Source organism: Lepidochelys kempii, chromosome 21 (genome assembly GCF_965140265.1).
Source record: "Lepidochelys kempii isolate rLepKem1 chromosome 21, rLepKem1.hap2, whole genome shotgun sequence".
Taxonomy (NCBI): domain Eukaryota; kingdom Metazoa; phylum Chordata; order Testudines; family Cheloniidae; genus Lepidochelys; species Lepidochelys kempii.
The window spans coordinates 8,658,492-8,682,969 of record NC_133276.1 but is presented as its reverse complement, the minus strand read 5'-3'; the positions used below and the strand labels follow the sequence as shown (position 1 = coordinate 8,682,969).

The 24,478-nt window shown below is 48.7% G+C and overlaps 1 protein-coding gene across 1 annotated transcript; it reads left to right on the top strand.

Annotated features, from left to right (window-relative positions):
- Positions 1-668: 668 nt before the first annotated feature.
- On the top strand, positions 669-4,886 carry BTG2 (BTG anti-proliferation factor 2). The gene is made up of 2 exons (XM_073319557.1): positions 669-926; positions 2,373-4,886. The coding sequence occupies exons 1-2, from the start codon at positions 764-766 to the stop codon at positions 2,711-2,713; spliced, it is 504 nt and encodes a 167-aa protein (XP_073175658.1). The 5' UTR covers positions 669-763; the 3' UTR covers positions 2,714-4,886.
- The last annotated feature ends 19,592 nt before the right edge of the window (positions 4,887-24,478 follow it).

Sequence of the window (24,478 nt, the reverse complement as noted above, 5' to 3'; positions counted from 1 at the left end):
AATGTTTATATTCCAACTGATTGATTTTGTCATTATATGGTAAAAAGGGAACGCCAGCAGTGTTTCCGTACTAGCAGACTGTGGCACTTTTGGTTTTTTATGTCTGGTTTCGTAATCGAGTAGTTTTGAAGTGAGGTGTAACTTGGGGGTACACAAGACAAACCGGACTCCTGAAAAGGGGGTGCAGTCGTCTGGAAAGGTTGAGAGCCGCTGATCTAAAGGGCTTCGTAACAATGCAAAGGCAGCTGTGTGACGCTGCTAGGGTGACCAGCTGTCCCGATTTTATAGGGACAGTCCCGATTTGTGGGTCGTCTTCTTATATAGGCTCCTATTACCCCGCCACCCGCCGTCTTGATTTTTCACACTTGCTGTCTGGTCACCCTAGACGCTGCGGTGCCCAGGCATGCCATGTGCTGTTCTTTCCCCTCCTCCTGCAGCCCCCCCCCACCAGGACAGACCCTAAAAATAGCCCCTCCTGGACCTCCCCCAGCCCGGCTCGCAGCGAGCCTGGCTTTCCCAGCACTCACGTCACTCCTTCCACCCTGCTGAGGTCACACCTCATTAGCATAGCAAAGCAGAGACTCAGCCAATCAGAGGCCGGGCCGCTGCTGACGCCTGTCGGCGAAGGGGTATAAAGGGTCCCGCTTCGCTGTTTCCCCTCCGAGACCGGCGCAGAGCCTGAGAGCGGTCGGTGCAGCGACGCCCCTGGCCCCCCTCCTACACCAGAGCCTTAAAGGGGCCGCGCCGCCCTCTGAGCCCAACCATGAGCCAGCGCTGGAGCGGGGTCAGCAGCAGCAGCCGGGCGGACATGGTGCCCGAGATCGCCGCCGCCGTGGGCTTCGTGTCCAGCCTGCTCCGGACCCGGGGCTGCGTCAGCGAGCATCAGCTGCAGGTCTTCAGTGGGGCCCTGCAGGAGGCGCTCACAGGTGAGGGGGGGGGGACACGCTCATTGCCCCCCAGAGAGAGAGTGGGGGGCACCCCATTGGGTGCTTGGGGCTCCCCCTCATGCGCCTTGGAGGGGGGGCACCCCATTGGGTGCTTGGGGCTCCCCCTCATGCGCCCTATTGTGTGTGGGGTGGGGGGGCTTATTCACCAGGTCCCAGCCTTTAGGGTCCCCTTCTCCCCAATGTTCATTCTGTGCCACGTAAGCTTACGGTGCTGTAGGAATTTATTGGCCATTTGCTTCTTCACACCCCTCCCTTTCAGCTGGTGTAAAGATGTAGCACAGTACAGGGATTACTGTGGCTATCTCTCTCTCTCTCTCTTTTTTTTTTTCCTTCTTTTGAAAGAGAAATTAACGAGTGAACGGTTAAACTCCTATGTTAAAGGAGTGTCGTCACCTTGGCACAAATACAGCTCTGTAAACACAGTCCTTCTCCCCACCGTCTATGTTCCTATAACATAAGAAACTACTTTGGGTGGGAGGGAGTGGGGGGCAGCTGCATTGTTACATCAGGAGAAGGCAGGTCTGGAAGTGGCTCCTTGCTTTGCTGGGGTAAGGGGATCAGATGGAAACAGGATTTTGATCTTTCCGTGCTGCTGGAAGTTGGACCCCTTTGTTTCAGCAGCTGGTGTCTAGGATCTTGTTTAGTTACATTGCAGTAAACTGAAAGGGTCCCTTTGATTTCAGTGGGCTTTGGATCAGGCCAACTTTGTGGGCAGGGGAAATGTTTCCTAACTTTGCTCTTGGGCCATGAGACATTAGGGCTCAGCTCTGCCATTTCCAGTTGAACATTGATGTGTCTTCAACTTGTTGCTAACAACCCCCTCTAGAAGTTTGTTCCTCTCTAGTCTTTGTTGCACACTGATGATGTTGGATTAGATGATCTCTCCTGGACTAAGACACGTCAGGATAACAAATACAAACCAACATGGGAGCTGGCTTTGTGGTTTATCAAAACTAAATGCATGATGCTACTTGCGGAGGAACTAAACATTGCTCATGTACCCTGGTGTTTGAGTTTGGGAATACTGCCCCAGCCCTACCAAGCCAGAGCTCTGCATGCATATGGACTGGGCTCCAAGGCAGACAGTTGCTGTACTGCCCCACAATCACAAATGAGATGGAAAATATCTGCTGGGTCCCGTTTGTGTAGTCAGTTGTAGTTTCATTCCCTATAGTAGTAGAGCAGACTGATGGGATTGGTATAGTTAAGGTTAAAACACGCTCCTTCTGCTGATGCCTGGAGAATCCTAGCTCTGAATTTAAGAGCAAACAGCTCATGTGTAAACAAGCGAAGTACTTAAGATGGGCCTCCATGTTTTTTGGGGAGACTATTTTATAAGAAGGGTGTCCTGCAAGTGCTGCTTGTTGTCCAGTTAGCGCCAGCAGGGGGTGCATGTCCACTTAGAAATTTCTTCTCTTCTTACAGAGCATTACAAACATCACTGGTTTCCTGAGAAACCCTTCAAAGGCTCTGGGTATCGCTGCATTCGAATCAATCATAAAATGGACCCCATTATCAGCAAAGCAGCTTGCCAGATCGGACTCAACCTCCAGCAGCTGTATCAGCTCCTGCCCAGTGAGCTCACGCTCTGGGTGGACCCGTACGAGGTGTCTTACCGGATCGGTGAAGATGGCTCCATCTGTGTTTTGTATGAAGCAGCAGCGGCAACACCTGTGAGCTCCTATGGGATGCTCACCTGTAAAAACCAGATGATGTTGGGTCGCACGAGCCCTTCCAAAAACTACATGATGACTGTCTCCAGCTAAGTGCTCCTAGTGCTCTTACACTGCGAAGACCTAGGCTACTGTATACCTCACTGGAGGATCTATTTTTAAATGAAGAGCTATTTATATTTTTTAAAAAAAGCAAGAAAATCCCAAATTTAAATATCAGACGCTGCTCTGTAGCGAAGCAGTGTTAGGTGCCTTTTTTCTTTTTTAAAGCTGTTGCAAGCTTATGAGGTTTTTATTATGAAGCCAATATCTACCTAATTAGTGTTGAATGACAAATTTGGGTGGGTGGGCTTGCCTGTCTGGGCCGCTTGGGGTGGAGGAGCCAAACGGGGTAGAGGGAAATGCAGCATTTCTAAAGAGTATTTTTAACTATGGAGTAAGCGCTGAGCAACTGTGAATGAAAAGGCTAGAATACCTAGTGGGTGGGGCTTTTAAAGATCGTATAAACAATTAACCTCCCCCCCCCCCCAAGTTGACTGGAGTGTCATGACTCCCTGAGAAGTCTATTCTAGCCTTGATTGTTGGCGATAAAAAAAAAAAAAAAAAATCGCCTACTCCATTACACTGATAAGGGGTTGCAATTTCATCACCCCTCCACCCCCGCATTCCCCCAGCAAGCCTGAGCAATTTGTGGCCTAAAGTTTCTGATCCTTAATCAGTTTTGACTGAGCCCAATGTTCAGGATTTGGCCCTGAAACGGTTTGGTAGTTCCCAACGCACATTTGTAATTGGCTGAAGTGCCAGACCAATGTGAATTGATCTACCTCCTGGGGAACACGTCTTTACCAGGACTTTGTCTGTTCACTGCCTTTTTACTGACCAACTGAAGCCCCTGCCAGTGACCCTTTAAGAGGTGACTTAAAAACACAAGGCACTTAAGACTCTTTATTTTTAATGAAACTTCCTCAGATTAGTTTCAAAGCACACTGGGTTTTTTGCCTTCCTGTTTTGAACTGGCAAATGATTTGCCTAACTAGAGCTGTTCCTTCCTAGCCTTTTTATGACTCAAGTTCTCAGACACTGTGCAATATATTTCCAGATCTTGGGCACTCTGGAGAAGGAAGGGGATTCCTCTTTGCCACAATTCTTTCCCCCACCCCCTCCAACCCCCTTTTAAAAAAGATAATTAAATGTTTTTGATTGCTTCCCATGTGCAAACTTGGGTTCAGGCTTTTGTAGGGTTTTTACCAGCATTTGAACTCCTGAACTGGAAAACTCAGCATATCATTTAAAGAGGCCCAATGGCCTGTGCTTATCCCCCACGCAGTTTTAATTCTCACTAAAGAGATCTGACTTGTAAAACTGAAGTTGCATCACACCAGCTGTAACTTCTCTTGTCAGCAAAGCAGAAGTTAGAATGAAGCACTCTAGAGCCTTTTGTGAGCTGACAGTGAGTTGAATTGTGCAATATTTTTCATCACAATGAAGGGAAATACGTGGATGCTTCTGTACTGTAAATTTCCCTTCCAAGAAAAGTATCGGTTCAAAGTGCTGTGTGGGATCCTTCTTTCTTATCTGGTGTCTTGATAGTTCTCACTCATACGTTTTCATCAGGTTTCCCAAACAAACCAACGTTCGCTTTTCTACACTCCCTTCCCAAATACTGGTACTTGGTTTGTTTATCAATTTGGTGTGATGAATGCAAATCTTATCTTTATATGCTCCCGCCCTCTCTCCTATTAAAAACAGTGCTTTTGAAAAAAACAAATTCCTACACTACCATTGTTCCAATCAAGCCCCTTCTTTTCTGTTTTGTTTTTTTTTTGGTTTGGTTTTTTTCTTTAAGAAAATCCTACCAAATTTCATGCTGTTAACTCTATGCCAGGAATTTAGTATTAAGTTTTGTTTGCTTTCAAACCAACCAAATTCAGACAGAATCAGTTTTTTGTAGCTTGTTACACGTAAAAGCTGTGAATGAAGTGTGTTCTCTGTTGCCTTCTCAAGCCTGTTGCAGAGCTGAAGAACTGTACCGTAGTGTCTGTTGGGTTTTCTCCTCTTTCATTGTTTTTTTAAAAACTGAGCTGGACCGTTGAGCGGGACCTGCTTTGTATTTGGTGAAAATGGTAGGCAGTTTGTAAGCTATTTTTTGAGAAGGGGAGGGAATAATACTAATTGTACAGTAGTGTTTTTATATACAAAATGTACAGATTCACTGACCAATGTACACTTTTTGTTACTTTAATAAAAATGTAGCAATTCAGAAGAACTACGTTGTGCTGAGAAACTCATCTGTGCTGGTGGATTGTTAACAAAAGGGCGTTAAATGGTCTTACCTAAACACTGAGTGCTAAAGACTGTGCGCACAGACATAAAATCCACATTTGAGAAAGATCTGCTTCAAAAGAGCTTCACACTCAATGTGCTGAGCTCTGATCTTAAAAATCAAAAAATGAAAACTCTAGGGGGGAAAAAGGACCAGGGCTGACCTACAGCATGCTGAAGTCAGTGACAAGATATCAGTGAGGTTTTGAATTGGGCACCAGTTCCCATCCAGAGTGCACTGTAGTGTCAATTGGGTATCCTTCCATTGCTGAAGGAAAGGGGTCATAAAGAACATGGAGGTGGAATAGCTTCCTCAACCTCTGTTTTGATGTTTCCACTATGGTTAAAAAACATGGAATTATAGAATGAGATGAGGTGTTCTCTTACATCTGTTCCCCCTGCCACTGTGAAATGTCTAATGATGGCCCTCCCTTTGCTATGGAGGATCCCAAACTACATGGTGCCTACAGAGTACCTGCGCAATCCCAAGTAAACAATGTTCCATAAATCAGTATCCCTAAAGCTCGCTGTCATCCTTCCAAATGGACAAGCCAGTAGATGCTTTCTGACAGAAGTCCTTGAGAGAGATCATTGGCCAGAAAAACCTTTGATCCAGTGACTCCAGTCCATTGAAGGATCTGCGGTTGTCACAAAAATGGCAGCTAGAGTTGATTCAGGGCCTACGGTACTTGTCTCCAGTATATACTATCAATTCATTGTCCTTTTGAGAGGTGGCTCTTCAGCACATCATTTTCAAGGAATGGTTCCTGCAAGGAACTGTAAAAGTGGTATTTAGGGAGGAGAGTCAAGCTGGAATGCTGAAGAGGCTGGTTGTGGTGTGGTTAAAATTGCCCCTGTTACAGGATGGAATCTGAAGCCCATTGAAATCGAATAAGACACTCCCGTTGACTTTGATCTCAAACCCCCTGAAGTCTCTAACACCAGTGGGCTTTGAATGGGATCCTGTTATTTACTTGTATTGTGGTAACACCTAGGACTACAGGTCATAAACCCACACCCCATTGTGCTAGGCGCTGTACAAACAGATCAAAAGATCATTGCTGCCCTAAAAAGTTAAGGTAATGACAAAGCACCAACACAAAATAGCACCTGCCTCAGATCAGTATAAATACTGATAAAGTGGATTCTTCCCATTTGTTTTTTACTGCCTCAGTACCTCTTTAAGAAGATAACTCTTTGCATCCATGATACAGAACTTAGGTCAGCATAGGTGCTGTGACAGACACTGCTTCCCTTGAAAGTCACCCCTCAATAAACACTTATCCCATATCTCCACAACAGGCACTGCTGGGCCATAGCTCTGCTGCTGTAACCCTGGAGCACAGGCCCAGACTACAGTGGTGTTTTTCCATTGCTGTAGCCACTCCCCCCTCCTGATCAACAGGTGCTAGGTCAAGGGAAGAGTCCTTTAGTCAACCTAGCTGTGTCTATACTGGGGGTTAGGTCAGCATAGGTAGGGCATACACACGTGTGAAGTTTTCACACACCCCCTCCCCCAAGTGCTGCAGCTAAGTTTGAAGTATAGACTAAACCTTTAATTGCCTACTGCTTATGAAACAGGGGTTTTAAAGAAGAATGGCTGCCCTATTCAGTTGCTGATTTCCTAAGAATATGTAGGTTCAAGGGCTCTATTTAGAGTGAGATGTCCGCCCTCTTAATGACTTAACTGCATTCATCACCATTATACAAGGTCGTATTCTGAGTTTTCAGGTGACACGGTGACTCACTCCATTTTATGTTGCAATCAAGATAAAAATACACCTTTACGCTGCAGAGTGTTAGTAAGCCGTGGCTGATACTTCCACAGCAACCTGACTTCACACGGGAACACTTGCCCTTTAAAAAGCCAGTATATTCATCGCAAATATTTGTATCTGCTTTGCAGTTCTCCTTTTGGTAGAATTGTTAAAATTGGGACCATCTAAAGGATGTTTTTATGGAGTTTAGCAATTGAAACTGAACGTGGGCAAAGATGAACTATGTATGTGTTCACCTACCCCATGGCCTTTGAGACTCAGGAAAGCATTTCAGTCCCACTATACCACCTCTTATACAGCGCTTTCCATCAGGAGATCTCAAAGCACTTGACAAAGGAGGTCAGTATAATTACCCCCATTTTACAGAAGGGGAAACCAAGGCACAGAGAAGGGAAGTGACTTTTCCAGGGTCACTAGCAAACCAGGGGCAGAGCTGGAAATTGAAACCAGGTCTCCATATCTACTAGACCAAACCTGTCTCCCTCATTAACAGAATTCTTTCATGTCCCAGGGCTAGGGCACTGCTCTGAGAGTCAGGAAACTTGGGTTCATTTCAGTGACTTAACCTCTCTCTACAACTCACCTTTGTAGAGCACCGTTAGGTCTGTGGATGAAAAGCCATGTGTAAGTGCTAGCTGAAATTGTGTGTTTAAATGTATGTCCCCCTTTGGTGTGGAGTTTCTTTTAAATTGAATCAATATTATTCTTATTTTTTCATTGACACTATTGAGAGATCCTTGCGGTTAGGGAGACAGACAGAGGAGATCTGAGAAGAGAATTTTGCCCATTCTATAGCAGAAGTTTGTCAGACTAAACTGTTGTGGGGATCTCCCTGTTTTTCTGGGTGGGTGACTGGATGCGGTTTGTATCTATAGACCAGGCTTGAAAAAGCACCCACATGGCCCTATGCAGGCCATATAGCTCTGTTGGGTGAGCCGGAAAAGGCTGGCAGGAGCTGTGCTGAACCTGCCTCCGCCGGAACCGTGCTTTTTGCACATCTTACAATAGCACCAACAGGGCCTTGTTAACCAGCTCTCTCCTCCCCTGCCAGATTGAAGCAGCCTGTATAAAAGATCTTAAGTAAATAAGAAAGGCAATCTTTTCCCTGCAGAAATCTGGACTCAGCTTTTACCAAAGCTTATTGGGTGGGTGTCACTGTAAATCCACAATAACGCTTCCTGCGTCTGTTCTTTTTGTACAGAGGGATTTTTCCATAAACAAGGGCGTATGCCCGCCTCTGCATTGACATTGGAGAGCTAAGCCTTTTGCCTTATAAACCAGGCTGTAAACTTCTTCCTCCAATGAGGAAGGCCAGTTCATAACTCTTGCTAGCTGGGTACATGCTGCTAATTCCCTGGCATCTCTCAGCTCAGCAGAGAGGGGGATAAGGTTAAGCGCTTCAGGACAAATTCAGGGCTCAAACATAGAGGAGCTCTCTGTGTGTGATCTCCACATAAGAATCACTTCAGCGCTGAAATGCAGTCACCTCTGGTGTGGAGGACAGCAGCTAGCACGCAATGAGGAAGATAAAACTAGCATTCAAAAGCACAAGGGTAAATTCCTTTTCTCTCTCTCTCGTAATGAGCTTTTAATGTAGATTTTAAGATTTTATTGATATCTATGTACTTCTGTGGCTCCCATGGCTTATTTACACTACAGAAATACCTAGCAGCTGCATTCAGGGTCTCATTGCCCTTACACACTGTCCATGCACAATACATAGTATCTGAGTGCCTCACAAAATGTCAATTTGTTTATTCTCATAGATTCCCCTGTGAGGAAGGGAAACAGCCTCTCTGTGCCTCAATTCCCCATCTGTAAAATGGGGATAAGTGACTTGCCCAAGGTCATGCAGAGGGAGCTTGTGGTAAAGTAAGGAGCTAAACGTAGCTCTCTCAAGTCCGCAGTCCAATGCCTTAACCACAAGGCTATCTTTCCTCCACTGCTCTGCTCCTTTGGAAAGAGGAAGAACTGAATAGGACCCTCCTGGGCCATGAATACAGGGAGTGACAGGATTGCAGATCTGGCCGTCTTTGGGGAGGTAGTGCAGTAACCGGCTTTTCCCCATGGCTGTGGTATTGGCCTGGGGGGTTCCAGTTGGGCGCATAGCCTGGCTTCTGGCCCTAGGAAGCACGTTTGGGCTGGGAATGTTTCGCCGTTGTTGCTGGGGGTTTAATCCTCCCAGGCAGGCTGCTGGCGAAGGCGTCAGCTGTTTTGTTCTGTTTTTTCCCCTCCAGCAGCTGGCGGGGGGGAGGGGAAGGGGGGACACAGAAGTGAAACTAAGAGCTGCAGGGCCCTCTGCCCTAGCCGGGCTGTTTCCCGGAGAAGGCACTCAGCCTCCAGGTGCTTCCTGCACTTTGTTTTCTGATTGGGGTTAGGGGGGAAGGGAGCTCTCTATTTTGGCGCTGCAGAGGCCAATCAGGCAGCAGCGTGGGTGAAGCTGTGAGCTCTTGTATCTGGGGAGACGGGGCTGCGGCCTGAAGCCGACTTGCAACACCTGCCTCCTCGAGGCATGGAGGCGGAGAGGAGAGGAAGCCTGGTGCAGGCTCAGCGCTCCTCATTTGCCCACAGGTGCTCAAGAGTGAGCGGTGTTTTACCGGGAGATTCCAGGATCACAAAAGTGCATGAATCACACTGTCTGTCTCCTCAAGAACAGATTCCACAATCTGACAGAGAGGCGTCGACTCACCCAGATCAGCAGAATCCCAGTGCGTATGCTGTGCCTTGTGCCACTAGACAGGTGGGCAAAGCCCCTGTTTGCACCAAGAGAGCTTTCTCCGACTGGAAACGGAGGTGTCGACTGGTGCATATAGCAGTTTTGTCTAATTCCAGTAGGAGTGACTGGAATCAGGGCAAATGCCAAGGGCGGTCAAGGACTGTGTCGTAGTCAGAGAGTTCATGGAGGGAAGGGATCAGCTAGCCTGACCTCCTGAACATCACAGACCACTGGGTAGTTCCTGTACCATGCATACATATAGTGCTGGCTTCCCCCAGTTTCTTTGAAGGGACCAAATACGCTCAGCGTTGAGGGCAAATTGAGCCCCCCCATGTCTAGTATTTTCTCTAGAGATGGGTCCTGAACCAAATTTCATCACAGTTGGGACAAGCTTGGACTGTGACCCAGACTTTGCATCTGGTCCTGTGTCTACAATGGACCTAACCAAATCCCTCACTCGCTTGAACATTGACAGAAGTCCAGATCCAGGTGTTGACTTGGCACTTGGGGCCATGTCTATTGTTCTTACAAATCCTTTGAGTTTTACAGTCATTATAAAGGCTCCCTTGGCCCCGGTCTCCCGCTGCACCTCTCCCTAAGTGATCCTCCGTTCAGTGCCACTTTGTAAGCTAGCAGCTGAGTGCCTACTCTAGAGTGCGTACACACAGTGAGCTTGAGTAGGTCAAAGCCAAATGGCCAATCCATATTGTAAGCTCTTTGGGGCAGGGACTGTCATTTTGTTCTGTGTTTGTATAGCACCTAGGCACAGTGGGGTCCTGGCACATGACTAGGGCTGCTAGGCGGTACTGTGACACGCAAAATAACTAATTTGTTTCCAGTTTTTAGTTTTGGCTCTAGAGAAACCTTGCTATGAGTGAAGTTGAGCTGTGGAAAATATGACTTTAAGAGGGTCAGCTATATTTATGCAGATACAAGCATATGTGTACACATATACACCAGAGATGCACACCCACACACCCTGTTCTCTTCTACATGCTAATGCTAATGTAAATGCTTTGTGTTCTTTCTCGGTTCTTTCCTTGGGCTTGGTCTAGCTGGAAGAATTCCAAGATCAGAACCGAGCAGACTGAAGCGCTGTTTCATGCTAACAAAAAGTCCCCCCTGAACAACCGCAAAACCTTCCAGCCACTGAACAACACAGCACCTTCCTTCAGCTCATTGTCTGCTCGCTTCCTTTCACACAGCCACACGGGGTGGAGAGCACAAAACACGCGCTGTGGCCGGAGGCTCTGAGATGTGCAAATTATCTCTTGTTTATTAAAAAAATTAAAAAATGGGGAGGAAAAAATATAATAAATGTCCCCGGGTTGGAAGAAAGTAGGCGACTGTCTCCATTACGCTTCCTGAAACATGGGCACTTCCCACAGAGAACAATGGAGCAGGGAGGCGTCCTTCTCCCTTGCGTCACTCGATGCCTCGGCCTGTGTGAAGGAGGCTGAATGGCACTAAGTGGCGTTCCCCCTCCAAACAGAGGGACGCACTCAAACAGCCGATGACAGAGGTGGGCTAGGGCTGGGCTCAGAGAGCAGTGTTCCTGCTCAGGCTAGGAGGGCTCTCTGGGGCGGAAAGTGTCTCTTACTTTGTGTACATAAAGCGCCTAGCTTGAGGCCCTGATCTTGGCGCGGGCCTCTTGGTACTTTTGTAATACGGACAATAGAGGCTAGTGACACACATCTATCATATATGGGACTGTGTCTTTCCCTTCCCATCCTTTTCTCCTATTTAGATTGTAAGCTCTCTGGGGCAGTGACTGTCTCTCCCTATGTGTCTGTACAGCGCCTTGCTCAGTGGGGCCCTGATCTCAGCTGGGGTCTCTTGTTGCTACCGTAATACACATAATAAACAATAATCCTTCTATTCTCCACCAGAAAATAGGCACATGTAGGTTTGGGGGAGATCCTGTAAAGTGAGTATTTGAGATCCATGGAAAAGAAACACTTGGATAGGCCCAGAGTGTTATCCCTAGAACGTTCGGAGGGTGACGGGCTTGCGCCGGCAGAGTGGCAGAGCGCACGAACACTGCGAGCACGTGGTCAAGGGAGTCCCAAAAGACTGACAGATGGGCTCCCTTGGGAGTGACTCTCAGTTGCTTTTTTGTCTCCCTCCGAGTGGCCTGACAGCACTCCCCCTTCCCCCTCCCCAGGCGCTCCTTCGGGGCCTGTCTGCGGCATTCTCATTTACGACCTGTTATGGGATAAAAGGGGCTCGTTCCCTGCGGCACGCAACCGGTGTTTGGGGGCGACCGTTGCCATCTGTCTAGTGGGGGACGTTGCGAGGGGTGGGGGGAACTGAGAAGGGTGGCAGCGGCGGGCAGGGGGAGGTTGTGTTTTGTGTCTCCTTTCAGGCAATGCTAAGCTTGCACCTTTTGTCTCTCGCGGGGCTGGGGGAGCTTGGGAGAAAAGTGGCCTCTCTTTGTTTGTTCATTACACAGGTCAGGGCAGAACTTGCATCTCTAGCCGGGGGGATTTGCATGCTGATTCCCTATTCGGAGGAATCTGTCAAAGCTGAACAAGCTAATGGCAACCCCTTGCCCGCCCCCCGTCCCGTATCCTACCCCAAATAGCCCTTTTTGGGAGAGGGAGTAGTCCGGGCATGTCCCACGCTGAGCCAGCCTGATAGTAGGGAAAGCAGGTCTCTGATCCTATCTCAGTGTCTTTCCTGCAGTGATTGTGGCTGTGGGGGCTGCCAATGATGGATGACCTCAGCACCTCCCCTCCCATGAGGAGTGTTGTGTTTATGGAGTTATTCCTCTCCCCCCCTCCCGCCCTGCCCTCTTTCATGGTTGGGACGGAGTGGGATAGGATGGGGGGAAGGGGAGAAATGTAGCCCAAACAGCTGCATTGCACATCACATTGCTGGACTAGGCCAGCCCTGATCATGCTGGTGGCTTTCTCTCCTGGCGGGGAATGTCAAGGGGACAGGACATACAGGAGACCTGCACAGATCAGCCCAAGGCTTTAATTCTCCTGGGCTGTGCAGGGTCACAGGCACAGCTAATCATTCAGAGAGCTCAGAGGTGAGCTGGCCAGTGGTGATAGCGCAGGGGAAGTGGCCGAAGCATAAGTAGCCTGCATTCACCCCACAGGGTGTTTTATATCTGCCACTCTTACAGGGGTGCTCCTCTATCTGGCGGGTGCCAAGTAGAATGTGAATCTCATGGGAATTGTTTTTTTTTTTGTTTCTTGCCTGGTTTTTGCACTCCGAGGTGTAGCTGTCAGGCTCTACTGAGCCACCACTCTGGGCCCTGATCTGCTGTTCCAGTGAGTTGATTAGTGGAGTGTTTCAGGCTAGGAACTGGACAGACAAATTGCCAGGGACTGGGATGAATGAACCAGGTGCTGGGTATTCACAGCCACACATGTCAGGAGCTTTGACTCAAGATGGGGACGTTGAGTGCTATGTGCATCATGGTGGCAAGGACTTTCTGTTGGTGCCTTTGTCCTCCTGTCCTACTGATCCTGAGACAGTTACCACTCTGGGTCTAAACCCAGCTTGTATGCAGCCTCTGGAGATGGCTGTGACTAAGAATACATTGGCCTTGCTACCTTGTGCATTCCTCACAGCTTAGCAGGGGCCTCTTTGGGAAGATAAGGTTCCCAATTTGCCCTGTACGCAGTGTCACTGGTGGCGTCCCGTCCCTCCCATGTCCTCTGGAAAGGCAAAGGAGTGGTTCAGGTTTCCCCCAACAGGCAGATATGAATGTCATGGTCTATGCTGATTGCTTCGGAGAGCAGGCTCACGTGTGGCAGACGGACTGACACCAACCCTGGGAGTGAACTGGGGCCTCAGCCAGAGAACGTCTAGAATTCACATACGCAGGCCGAGCAACGCCAGAGAATTCAGCATTCAGGCGGCTGCCTGACATCTCTCTGCACATCATGTCTGGGTGCTATCCCCTCCTCCATGCTCATGCTACTCAGGGGTTCCCAACAGACAGGCCCCTTTCACCTGCATACAATGGGGTGGACCTTAAGAGTGACATTGGAGTTCAAGCACCACTGAATCCTTAACATCTCTGGTGCGTGCAAATGCGGTGGTGGATTTTGTGATACTCACCCCTGTGGGCAGGGGGTGGGACCACGATCCAGCCGTTCATTCTTCACAGACAAGCCACCAGGTGGAAACAACTCTCGGGTCACTGCTAAGGTCTGAATGGATGGACTGGAGGCAGTAGGCTTTGCAGACCATTCCTGATGCCCAGAACACCCAGCCCAGCTGTTTAAAAATGTCCTGGAGGTGAGAGTCCAACAAACTCGTGCTAATGCCAGTCCTCTTTGTGCTTATGATGGCGCCCAGCACTGTAATAACTCAGCTCTGCAGGGACTGAGGCTCCCTTTGGCTTTCCTATTGTATGAATACAAACACTCCTTTAGGGACGTCTAGAAAATGTGTCCCTGGGAATATTTAATATGCAACAACGTCAACAAATGCGTATTATGTGCCAGGGCATCTCCAGCTGGCAGATAAAGGCCAAGGCACAGCTGAGATGTTTTTATTTTAGTGCTGGGAACATTTCTCCTCCGACAATGCTCTTTTTCCCCAGAAGTTTATTTCTATTCTATCAAATGATTAAATAAAAAAGTGAAAGCACGAACCTAAAGCAGAGCAGCTGGTCTTACTGATTCATTCATGGCATTGTTAATTAATAGGCTTTGGTCGAGCCAGAAAATAGACTACCTTGCTTATTGAAAGGGCCAATTTCCTCCTGTTCCAACAGGGAAAATCTTCAAGGGGATTAGCTTGAATTTGACCCCGTGTGATTGTGAACAAAGTTTTGTTGAAGTTTTATCGGAGATGAAGCACTGACCTAGTGATTAGAGTAGGTGACCGACGTTGAAAATGCTTAGGTTCTATTCTTAACTCTCCCACACACATGCTAGTTACTCACGCGCTCCAGGCCTCACTTTATCCATCTGTAAAACAGGGTTAACTTTTCCCCTGTCTACTCATTTAAGGTTTAATTTATTAATGTTTGAAAAGTGCATTGAAATACTCCGGGTGACGGTGCTGCTGATATAGAAAGTATTTACTATTAACAGCAGAAATGGTGAAATAAAGGTCGATCTGTCTAGATACTTGTATGGCCTCCGTCAAAGTAGTACCTGAGTGCCACCCACCCGTCCAAATGATTAATACTGATTTCAGTCCATCAGGTGTTAGTTCACAGATTGTTTGTTTTTCCTTTATATATTGATTGACAAACACTCTTTTCTGTGGAATTCCTAGACCATCCAATCTCCTGTCCCCGCATCCCTGCCTGTGACACACACCTCTCTCTCGCACGCACGCACACAAACCCATACACACGTTCACATGCCAACATGAGGAAACGTGAACATGCACCTGCATGCTTACTCCCAGCTGTGCAGTGGGTCTAGTCACCCAGCTCTCATTTACTTCTTTTTTTTATTGGGTCCTGAACTGCAGCTATTCAAAGACAGACGGAAAGAAGAGAATTTGGGAATACAGAAGGCAGAGGAGGAGATTAGCGCTCAGAAATAAATCTTCCCCACTGAGCTGGTCTTCTGACCAGTTGAATCATAGAATCATAGAATCATAGAATATCAGGGTTGGAAGGGACCCCAGAAGGTCATCTAGTCCAACCCCCTGCTCCAAGCAGGACCAATTCCCAGTTAAATCATCCCAGCCAGGGCTTTGTCAAGCCTGACCTTAAAAACCTCTAAGGAAGGAGATTCTACCACCTCCCTAGGTAACGCATTCCAGTGTTTCACCACCCTCTTAGTGAAAAAGTTTTTCCTAATATCCAACCTAAACCTCCCCCACTGCAACTTGAGACCATTACTCCTCGTTCTGTCATCTGCTACCATTGAGAACAGTCTAGAGCCATCCTCTTTGGAACCCCCTTTCAGGTAGTTGAAAGCAGCTATCAAATCCCCCCTCATTCTTCTCTTCCGCAGGCTAAACAATCCCAGCTCCCTCAGCCTCTCCTCATAACTCATGTGTTCCAGTCCCCTAATCATTTTTGTTGCCCTTCGCTGGACTCTCTCCAATTTATTGAGAGAACATCCTCCTTGTATCAGCCTTTCCACAAGCTCGCTTCTCCTCTAGGTTGGGTAGAAGCCAACAAAAACGTTCAGGGTAATTTTAAATAGGAGAAGGAACGGAATAAGCTGTCCAGCCCACAGACTCACGTACGCTTGTTGTCACCCAGAGAGAACAAGCTTTAAACAACTCAGCTGATGTCTCAAACTGGGAAATCTTAGGGCGTGCTGGAACATGTTAGTACAGTATGGTTTATAGGGCAGCAGGTCTGGACATGCAGAGTTAGAATGTTATGGGGCATGCTAGATCATGTTAGGACATTCTAGGGCATGACGGATCAGGTCAGGACATGACTCATTAGATTAGAGGCAGCCAGAATAGGCAGGATCAGGTTAGGAGATGCCAGTTTAGAGCACATTAGTGTATTATAGGGCATGTTCTGCCCACTTACAGCCAGGTTGAGTCATTCTGGAGTGTACCGTCTACAGTAACCATGCTTCATGCAACACAGTGAGCCTGACAGAGGCTGGTGTATGATGCCCATCATGTCAGGTGATTTTTTGGCAGGGGGAGAAATAAATGACATTTCTGGAGGAAAGGTGGTGGCGGGCACTGTTTCTAAGAAGGGATCTGTTGCCAGCAAAAATAAAGCCCCACGCCCTTGTGCATGGGTGTATTCAGAATATCCCTTTATTTGTGCAGTACAGACAGCCAAAGCAAACAGATACTTTCTACCTTCAGGCCTTTGATTGTGGGAATGGGACCTGCGAGGCGGAAGCACTGGGCTTGCATTTCGATTTGGTGTGAAACAGTGTCGCTATTTTTACAGCTCGGCATGCCTACATTTTCTATTGACCTCTGGGTTCTGCAGCTGGGGGCTCATTCAGAAAAACCCACTGGAGTCTTAGCTTATTAGAAACACTGTTTGCCCCCCTTTCTTTACTGGTATGCTGCACTTCTAGAGCTCTTTCACCCAAGGATGTCAAAGCACTCTGCAATCATTGATTAATCAACCCTCCCAAACCCGCCGCAGTATTATCCCCATTTTAAAGAAGGAGAAACTGAGGTATGAAGAGTTGAAGTGATTTATCCAAGGTCACACAGCAGGACACTTGATTCACACTCCCACACTCTGACTACTGTGTCGTACTCCCTCATTATATAATCACTAGCATGAAGTGCTACGGTCTTTGCTACCTGGTGGCTTGGACGTTTGGCACACAAAGGCCAATGACCAGTGACACTCATTTTCAGTGATATCAGAAACTATTATTAGTAGTATTACAATAGAGCCTAGACACACCGTTGTCTACAAACATATAAGTCAGATCTGAAGCCGATTGGAGTCAGTGGGAGTCTTTCAATGGGCTTTGGATCAGAACAAGAGTGCAAGACAGTCCCTGCCCTATAGAACTTACAATCTAAACAGACAAGGGTGACCAAAGGTGGAAGGGAGAACAGAGGAGGGAAGTGACTTCCCCAAGATCAGTGGTAGAGCTGGAAATAGACCCTAGGTCTCCTGTGTTCTTCTCTGCGGTCCTATCCACTGGGCCATGCTACCTTTCTAAAAGAGGAACCTCATCTTTGCCGTTCATCACACATGACTTATAAATAGCGAGGGAAAGCCAAATAAATGCCCTTCCCAGATCTAAGCTGTCTGTTCCCTGGTGCTCAGATACTACGACATCCCCTGTGTGTCTATCCTTGAACCTGTAAACTCTCTGGGGCAGAGGCTGTCTTTGTTTTGTGTATTGTATTCTGCTGAGCGCACTGTCGGTATAATCTATAATAACTGGTGTTGGCTCACAGGACTGTCCTCCAGCACGTACTGTTCTAGCACTTGAGACTACTAAGGGGAGAAGCAGGAAAACAGAGCAGTTGGGATACGTAAGAAAGAGAAAAAGGAGAAAACAACAGATATGCACAAGAGAGGAAGGCCAGCGTATGGCGGAACACAGCAAACCGCGCTGGGAAATGGTCTTATAACCCAGTTCAAACTCCTAGGTGGACAGGACCCAGACAGGGCCCCTGTTACAATTCTGTCACTTTCACTGTGTAACTGATCCCTTACCCGCAAGCCCTGCAATTGGCTGCTTACAAAGTCCTTGCTACCCTGTTCTGACTCAGCAGCTTCACAGGCCAGGACAATTTCCCCCCCACCCATCTGGCAGAGAGGATCATTTGAGATCTGATTCCCCTCCGGTGAGTTGGAGCTCCCTGGATAAAGAGAGGAAAAGACAAGCTGGGAGCCAAGGAGACATGACATAAATGCAGGGGGTAGAGGGAAACAAGAGGCATGGCTGGGGGAGAAGCAGTTAGGAAGGAAGATCTTGTTCCCACCCCATCACTTTCTTTTTTTAAGAGATGCGCCTGAGCTGAACCCCCCCGAATGTTGCAGGGCTCCAAATCCTGGATCTGGAGTGCAGGGCCTGGTCCCCTCTCTGTTTACTCAAAGCCCAGTGCGAGCTGACTTAATGCCTCCTTCCCGCATTTCAAATGAAACCATGCAACTAGGAGCCCTGCAGCCAGCCCAGAGCATCCCTGACACGGGCTGGCACAGAGGAGCCAGGATCAAAGCTCCAGCGAATGAGCTGCCAGATGCCCTGGGTGAGCTGTAGGCTGTTATTTCAATAGGAATTTACCTTCTCCGCAATAAAGGGTCTATTTGCACAGCTTACTGAAGCGACGGCCACTCGGGAGGAGAGAGGACATCTGCAGAATCCATCACACCACGGAGAGTCTAAGTGCTGGAACAGAGGGACCGTCAGACAGCAACAACCAATGGGGCAGTTAGCCTGTTGATCCAATGTCTAGGGACCTCCCAAGCTATCTATCTCTGTGTCCCTGTGACCGTCAGCGTCTATTCGCTTTCCAGGCCTTTGCTTGGTGGTATAATGTGCTTTACCGTAGCACCACGAGTACCCAAGGTCAGGGCCTGTTGTGCTAAGCCTTGTCCATACGTGAGAAAATCCCTGAAGAGCTGATCATCAAAACAGACAAAGGACGCGAAGGGGAACAGGCACAGAAAAGTGAAATGACTTACCTAAGGTCGCACCGCAGGTCAGGTTGTACTCTCTGGAGCACACTGCCTCCTACCTTCCTGGTCGCTGTTTGTTCCCCTGTGTCTCTCTGTCCTGCATTATCCCACCGAGCTCCAGCATGCACCTTTCCTCCCCTGCCTTAAGCTGCACCAGTGCCACCATATTGGGGTCAGCAGCTCAGGGGCCATCATGTCACATCAGCATCCTGAGAGCAGCCTCCCAGGTCCTTCCTGGCTAGTGCTTTCGCCGTATGTTTGTCCCCCACTCCTCCTCTCGGCACCCAGGGTCTGGGCACTCAGACTAGCGATTTTAGGGCCGGTATCCATTCTTCGTCCTTTATGCCCACCCCTATCGTGTTAAAAGCACCATGGTAGTGGCTCTAGAAGCTACCACACCAGAGCCTGGGGCAAGATGCCACTTCTTGCACCCTGATCATTTCAAAGGCTTGCTAGGCAGGGGAGGTTGTACTAGTGGTTAGAGTCAGGCCTCCTGGGTTCTCTGCCACTGACTTGCTGTATGACCTTCGGCAGCTCATTGACTCTCTCTCTGCCTGAGTTTGCCCATCTGTAAAATGGGGGATAATATTTCCCTACTTCACAAGGGGATTTTGAAGCTTAATTCATTGTTTGTTAAGTGCTTTGAGATCCTCGGGTGAAAGGTGCTAGGAGAAAAACCCTAGAGTTTCCTTTATCTCTACAATACCCTTTGCCTGCCTTGAAAATGAGCCCTTGGAAATGGGGGTTACCAGGAGCCTTTCTCTGGTGCTCGCTGGGGGAGCAGGACTCCTGTGTTTTATTTACATTTCTGTTTGCAGCAGAGACAAAAGGAAAAGGAGAAGGTCCTTCTGTGGGTCTTGTTCTCCTCCTGAACTCTGCAAGCATGGCATGGCAGATGTTAGCTGGAGCACCATCTCCAGGGGCAACACACACACACACACACACTTTCAGGCAGCGGGACTCTTTCCCCCTCCCCCCGGCCCCATTCCTGAATACAGTTCTCCCTCAGCAAGGCAGCAGCAGGGCTAGTATCATGGAGAGGACAAAACCCCAGGCTGGAGCAGGGACACACAGTGAGCGACACTGCCAGGTTAGAAAGAGGAAACAATGAAAAGCAAACCCTCCCCACCCGATTCCTGACTTTCCCAACGCAAGCACGGACAGGGGAAAGCCAGAACAGCACAGCGAGCTCTGCGGCCCACCATGCCTTCCGAGGTGGCGGCAGCCCCCGTTTGGGAAACGCTTTGGTCGCATGGCACGGCTCAGTAGCGAGGGTCTTGATGTGTCTTTGAAGCAGAAACAAAGCCTGCCTTGATATTTACGGCACGCGCGCTGTTTCCGTAGAATGGTGCGGGGCGTACTGTACTGTGAGACAGATGGCAGGTTCAACAAAAGGGGAGACAAGAAAGAGAGCTGAACAGATTGGGAATTTCCTTCCCCCTTCCTTCGGCCTCCCTTCTCTCCAGAAATACTGATTGAAGACTTATCTGTGTACAGGAAGGAGTAGGGAGGTACAGGTGCAGTCTCCAAATACACTGGTGAGGCTGGGTTGTCTAATGGTTAGAACACTGGGAGTCAGGGCTCCTGGGTTCTATTCCTGTCTTAGGGCGGGGGTATAACAGCTAGAGCAGGGGACTGGGAATCAGTTCGTTTCCTGACTTGGCTGTGTGACCTAGGATAAATAATCTACTTTCTCCATGACTCAGCTTTCCCTTCTGTAAAATGGGGATAATATTTCCCCTACCTCCCAAAAGTGTCGCAAAAATGAGAGAAAGTTGGTGAAGAACTTTGAAGGCCTTAAACGAAAAGCGCGTCACCAGAGCAAAGTATTTATTATTTATTTCCTTGTTATTAAGGGAAGTCATCTGCGCTGTTTGTTACCTCTTCCAGAACTACAGGAACTGCTGGCAATTAATAATTTGCTCATCTCTAGCACCTTCCCGCTAAAGATCTCAGAGCCTTTTGCAAAGAGTAAGGAACTAAGCCTCACAATACCCTTGTGAGGTGAGGATTATTTTCCCAGTTTTACAGATGGCAGGCCTGTGTGTTTGCAAATTTTGATCTTAGCTACACAAGTATCAGTCCAAACAAACTCCCCTCAGTAGAGTCACCAACATAACAAAGAGCAGAATTTTGCCTGTGGCTGATAGAAGTGACAAATATGTATGATAACTTCAACCAGGGAGAAACCCAACCTAGAAGGGAAAAACACAAAGCAATAGACAGTGTGTGTGTATATGTGTACACTTCCCTTTGTTATGACTCAGACTCTGATTATGCAAACATTTACACACATGCTTAATGTTATGTGAGTAGTCTCACAATAACTTTGTGGAATCAAGGCCTTAGATAAATAGACAGAGCCTCTCTCTCTCTCTCTCTCTCTCTCTCTCTGATTTTTTCTATCGGAGCAGGAGTGTTAATCATCTTAAATGGATTACTCATTGCATTGTGATTTTCCTTGTGTCTTTTGCACTTTTCTTGGGGGGAAATATAGATATAAACAAAAGATGGCATGTGCTGAAACAATAAACCCAAATAACCTTGAGCACCCAGGAGGTGCCTAAAGTTGTAACTGGGGGGTGTTTAAGACCAGAATAAAACAGCTGACCGCCAGGGTCAAGATTTTGAGACGTAAGCACTGATTTTTAGGGAGTCCAGCTTTTAAGATATTTCCCAGATTTTCACAGGAGCTCAGCACACTAGATGCAGGTTGGGTGCTGAGTTCTTGGGAAAAATCTGTCTATCTGTGTCACAGAGGGAGTTGCTGGGTGCTGAGAACTTTGCAAAACTTGGGCCTTATTTAGGTGCCTACACAGGGGTTGCGCTCTTCTGAAAATCTGGCTACTGCGGTGGGTGCTTCTGAAAATCTGGTTCTGAGGGGCTGAGTTGCAAGGGAGTGGAGAAACTGCAGCACTGCTCGGGGTTAATGGGATCAGCACCTTTGAAAAACCTGGCTCAAAGTGAGCACCCTAAAAGGGAGGTGTCCAAAACCCGAGGTCACTTGGGAAACTGTGTCTTGCTGAGGCCTCTAACAATCCCCCTGCTGTGTGCCCCAAGACGGACCCCCCACTCCCCATAGCACGCTGCGCCACCATGGCAGGGAAAAGCACTGCAGGATTTTTATTTCTGGTGATCGAGGAAACCAAGCAAAGACAAAGGTCGCCTCCCCCAGCCCTCTTCCTGCAGTGGGTGGGAACAGCCTGCCCTGGATAGATGGAGCTTTGCCTGCTCCCATCCCCACAGGGCAGCCTGTCGTACCAGCCTCTGCCTCCTTCTCCCAGCAACAGAGTGAAAAATCTCCCCCCCACCGCCAAGGGCTTACTCCACCCCCCCATGACAACAGACCTCTGATTGGGCAGCCTGGTGGCCCAATGGGGGCCTTCCCCTTTGGGAGATAAAAAGGGGGGGCGTGACTTGGGGTGCTGTTAAAGGGTCGGTGCCCACTGCAGAGGGAGGGTGGTTGGGGAGAGGCCCCTTAGAAATCAACAATCCTTGTAGCAGCCGTGGCCTTTGGTGGTGGTGGGGGGGGGAACAGAAGAAGGGGGAGTTGGCAGCTGCTTGTGTTTGCCAGGGCTGCCCGCCGGGCAAAGTCTGTTTGCAGGGTGTTTTCCCAGCGCTGACCTGCTTTGCAAGCCCTGATCCTGTTTTATTAAGGGAGCGGGATAGTCAAGCCCCCCTTGCCAGTCTTGCTGACGCGGGGTGGATTAGGCAGGACAGTAGCCCCAGCCAAGCTGGGATCTCCCCCCTGCATGGAGGCTTTTGTCCAGACAACATGCATGGAGCTGGAAATGCACAGTGATGTTTCTGAGGCTGCCTTGGGGACGGGCCATCCAGGGGCGTGGGGGTTGCCCCTCTCCCAGTCCTTGAGCCCTTTGTGAAGCTGAATATTCAGGGCCAGATTCCCAGCTGGTGTAACTTGGCATCACTCCATTGGAGCCGATGGGCCAGATCGCTGGCTGGGGTAAATCTGCCAAGTTCCAGTGGATTTTCAATTGGTATAAAGCTGCAGAGCTCTGTTAGTATCAGTGGGTCAGATCCCCAGCTGGTGCAAATCAGCATCACTCCATTGGTGTTAACGGGCCAGGTTCTCAGCTGGGTGTGAATCTGCAAGGCTTTGTGGCATGCAGTGGTGCTATACCAATTTACACAACCTGAGGATCTGGTCCTAAAAGCAGAATATGCAGAGTCCCCACCTGCCTGTGACTCAACCCCACTGTCTACGAGAACCACCCCAGTGCATCTTAATTTTTGTTTTCTTCCCCCTCTTTTTCGCCCCAGGCCAAATTCGATGGCTTTGGGGGTGTGGGATGGGTCAGCAGACAGGGGCCTCCAATGCAGATGTCCTAGGGTGCCAGGCTGTTGTTTTTGGAAGGGCAGCTTCGTGCTCCAAGGCAAAAATCTGACCTGGGAACAAAGAGCTGTGTGTACAGGGCACTTGGGCAGCTTTTGAGCACAGGAAGGGGAGTGGGGTGCTGAGCAGCTGAAAGGGAAGGAATTTGCAGCCCTCCTTGCAAGAGAAAAACTGTCCCACAAATGCTTGTGCCCCGCACGGCAGTGGGGCTCCCCGCACTGCTTCAGGGGGTGTGTTTCCCATTCCTAGCCCCGCTACTCCCATTGATCTGGATGAATGGATGTTGTTATGGAGGAAGGAGGATGGGTAGTGAGCCATGGTATGTTTCTGGTTGATTGCAGGCTGCCTCTGGCAGGGCTTTGAGACTGAAGGCAGATGGGTGTCGGGTCACTTGCCGAACGCCAGGACCAGATATGCACAGCCTGGCGTGTGCTGTAATGCCCTGGCTAGGACTCTGGGACAACTGAAGAGAACGCCAGAGCCCTCCTCACCAAACACTTCATCCCTGGGCTTATGCTGAGCCTGATCCTCTCCACAAAGAATCCATCTCCGGGCTGACCCTGAGCATGTGGCAGGACTTTGGGAGTTTAGTCAATCCCAGGGCGTGCAGACACATTCACTGCAGCTGGTGTATACCTACGTCAAAGCCATGGACACAGCCACTGTTACCTGTCTGCTTCCCAACGATCGTGAGGAAAGACAGATGTGTGCATTTAGTGGGCATTATAAGACATGGTTGGGGGTCAGCAGGGAGACCCATTGGGCTAACACCAGCTGAGGAGGGACCATGCACCTGATGAGAGTCACTGATACTTCCCACTTGTCTGGAAATCCAGCAGTCACTGTATGTGAACTGTATGTTCACTGGCAAAGAGTCCTGTGGCCCCTTATAGACTAACAGACGTATTGGAGCGTAAGCTTTCGTGGGTAAAAACCTCACTTCTTCACACTGTATGTGAACAACTGTGCATGGAGGGCTGCATCTGCTGGAGAGGGACTGTCTGGGACTGATCCCATTTAACCACACCTAGTGTGCTCCCTGAAACTCCCATGCTAGTGACAATCCGAGCCTTTTGGATTCCCGGACTGTTCCTGCTGTGGGGTTCCCTTGTTGCTTTGGCTCCGTTAGCTCCATAATCCAGCATGACCCCCTAACAGAAAGGGGTTCACGGCACATCATATTTACTCATGCATCGTGTACCAGGAACTCCTCTCCAAACCCAAGAAAGGCAGAGGGACCTTTCAGTACTTACCCCAGCAACTGAGGTGTGTGGGTGGTCTGGGCCGGCTGCACTTTTCTCCTCCCACACACTGGCCTTCTCTTTGCTAGAGATTTAACATAAGGTCTGGCTTGACTGCAGTGAGTCCTCCATTGAGGAAGCCCCCAGTGTAGTGGGTCTTGGAGCTAACACCCCACTGAGATGCATGAGGCAGTTCGCACCTCTCAGAGCTATTGTTGCAGGCTGTCTGCATACTCAGGCATTGGGTTCATATTTTCGGGATGTTCTTTGCAACGACGAAGGCTAGAAACATTTTGTTTCGCTTTTAATGAAAATTGTGATTCTGACACTGATCCAAGCACTGGGGCCCTAGGCACTGGCCTATAGTGCCTATGACTTAATCTTAG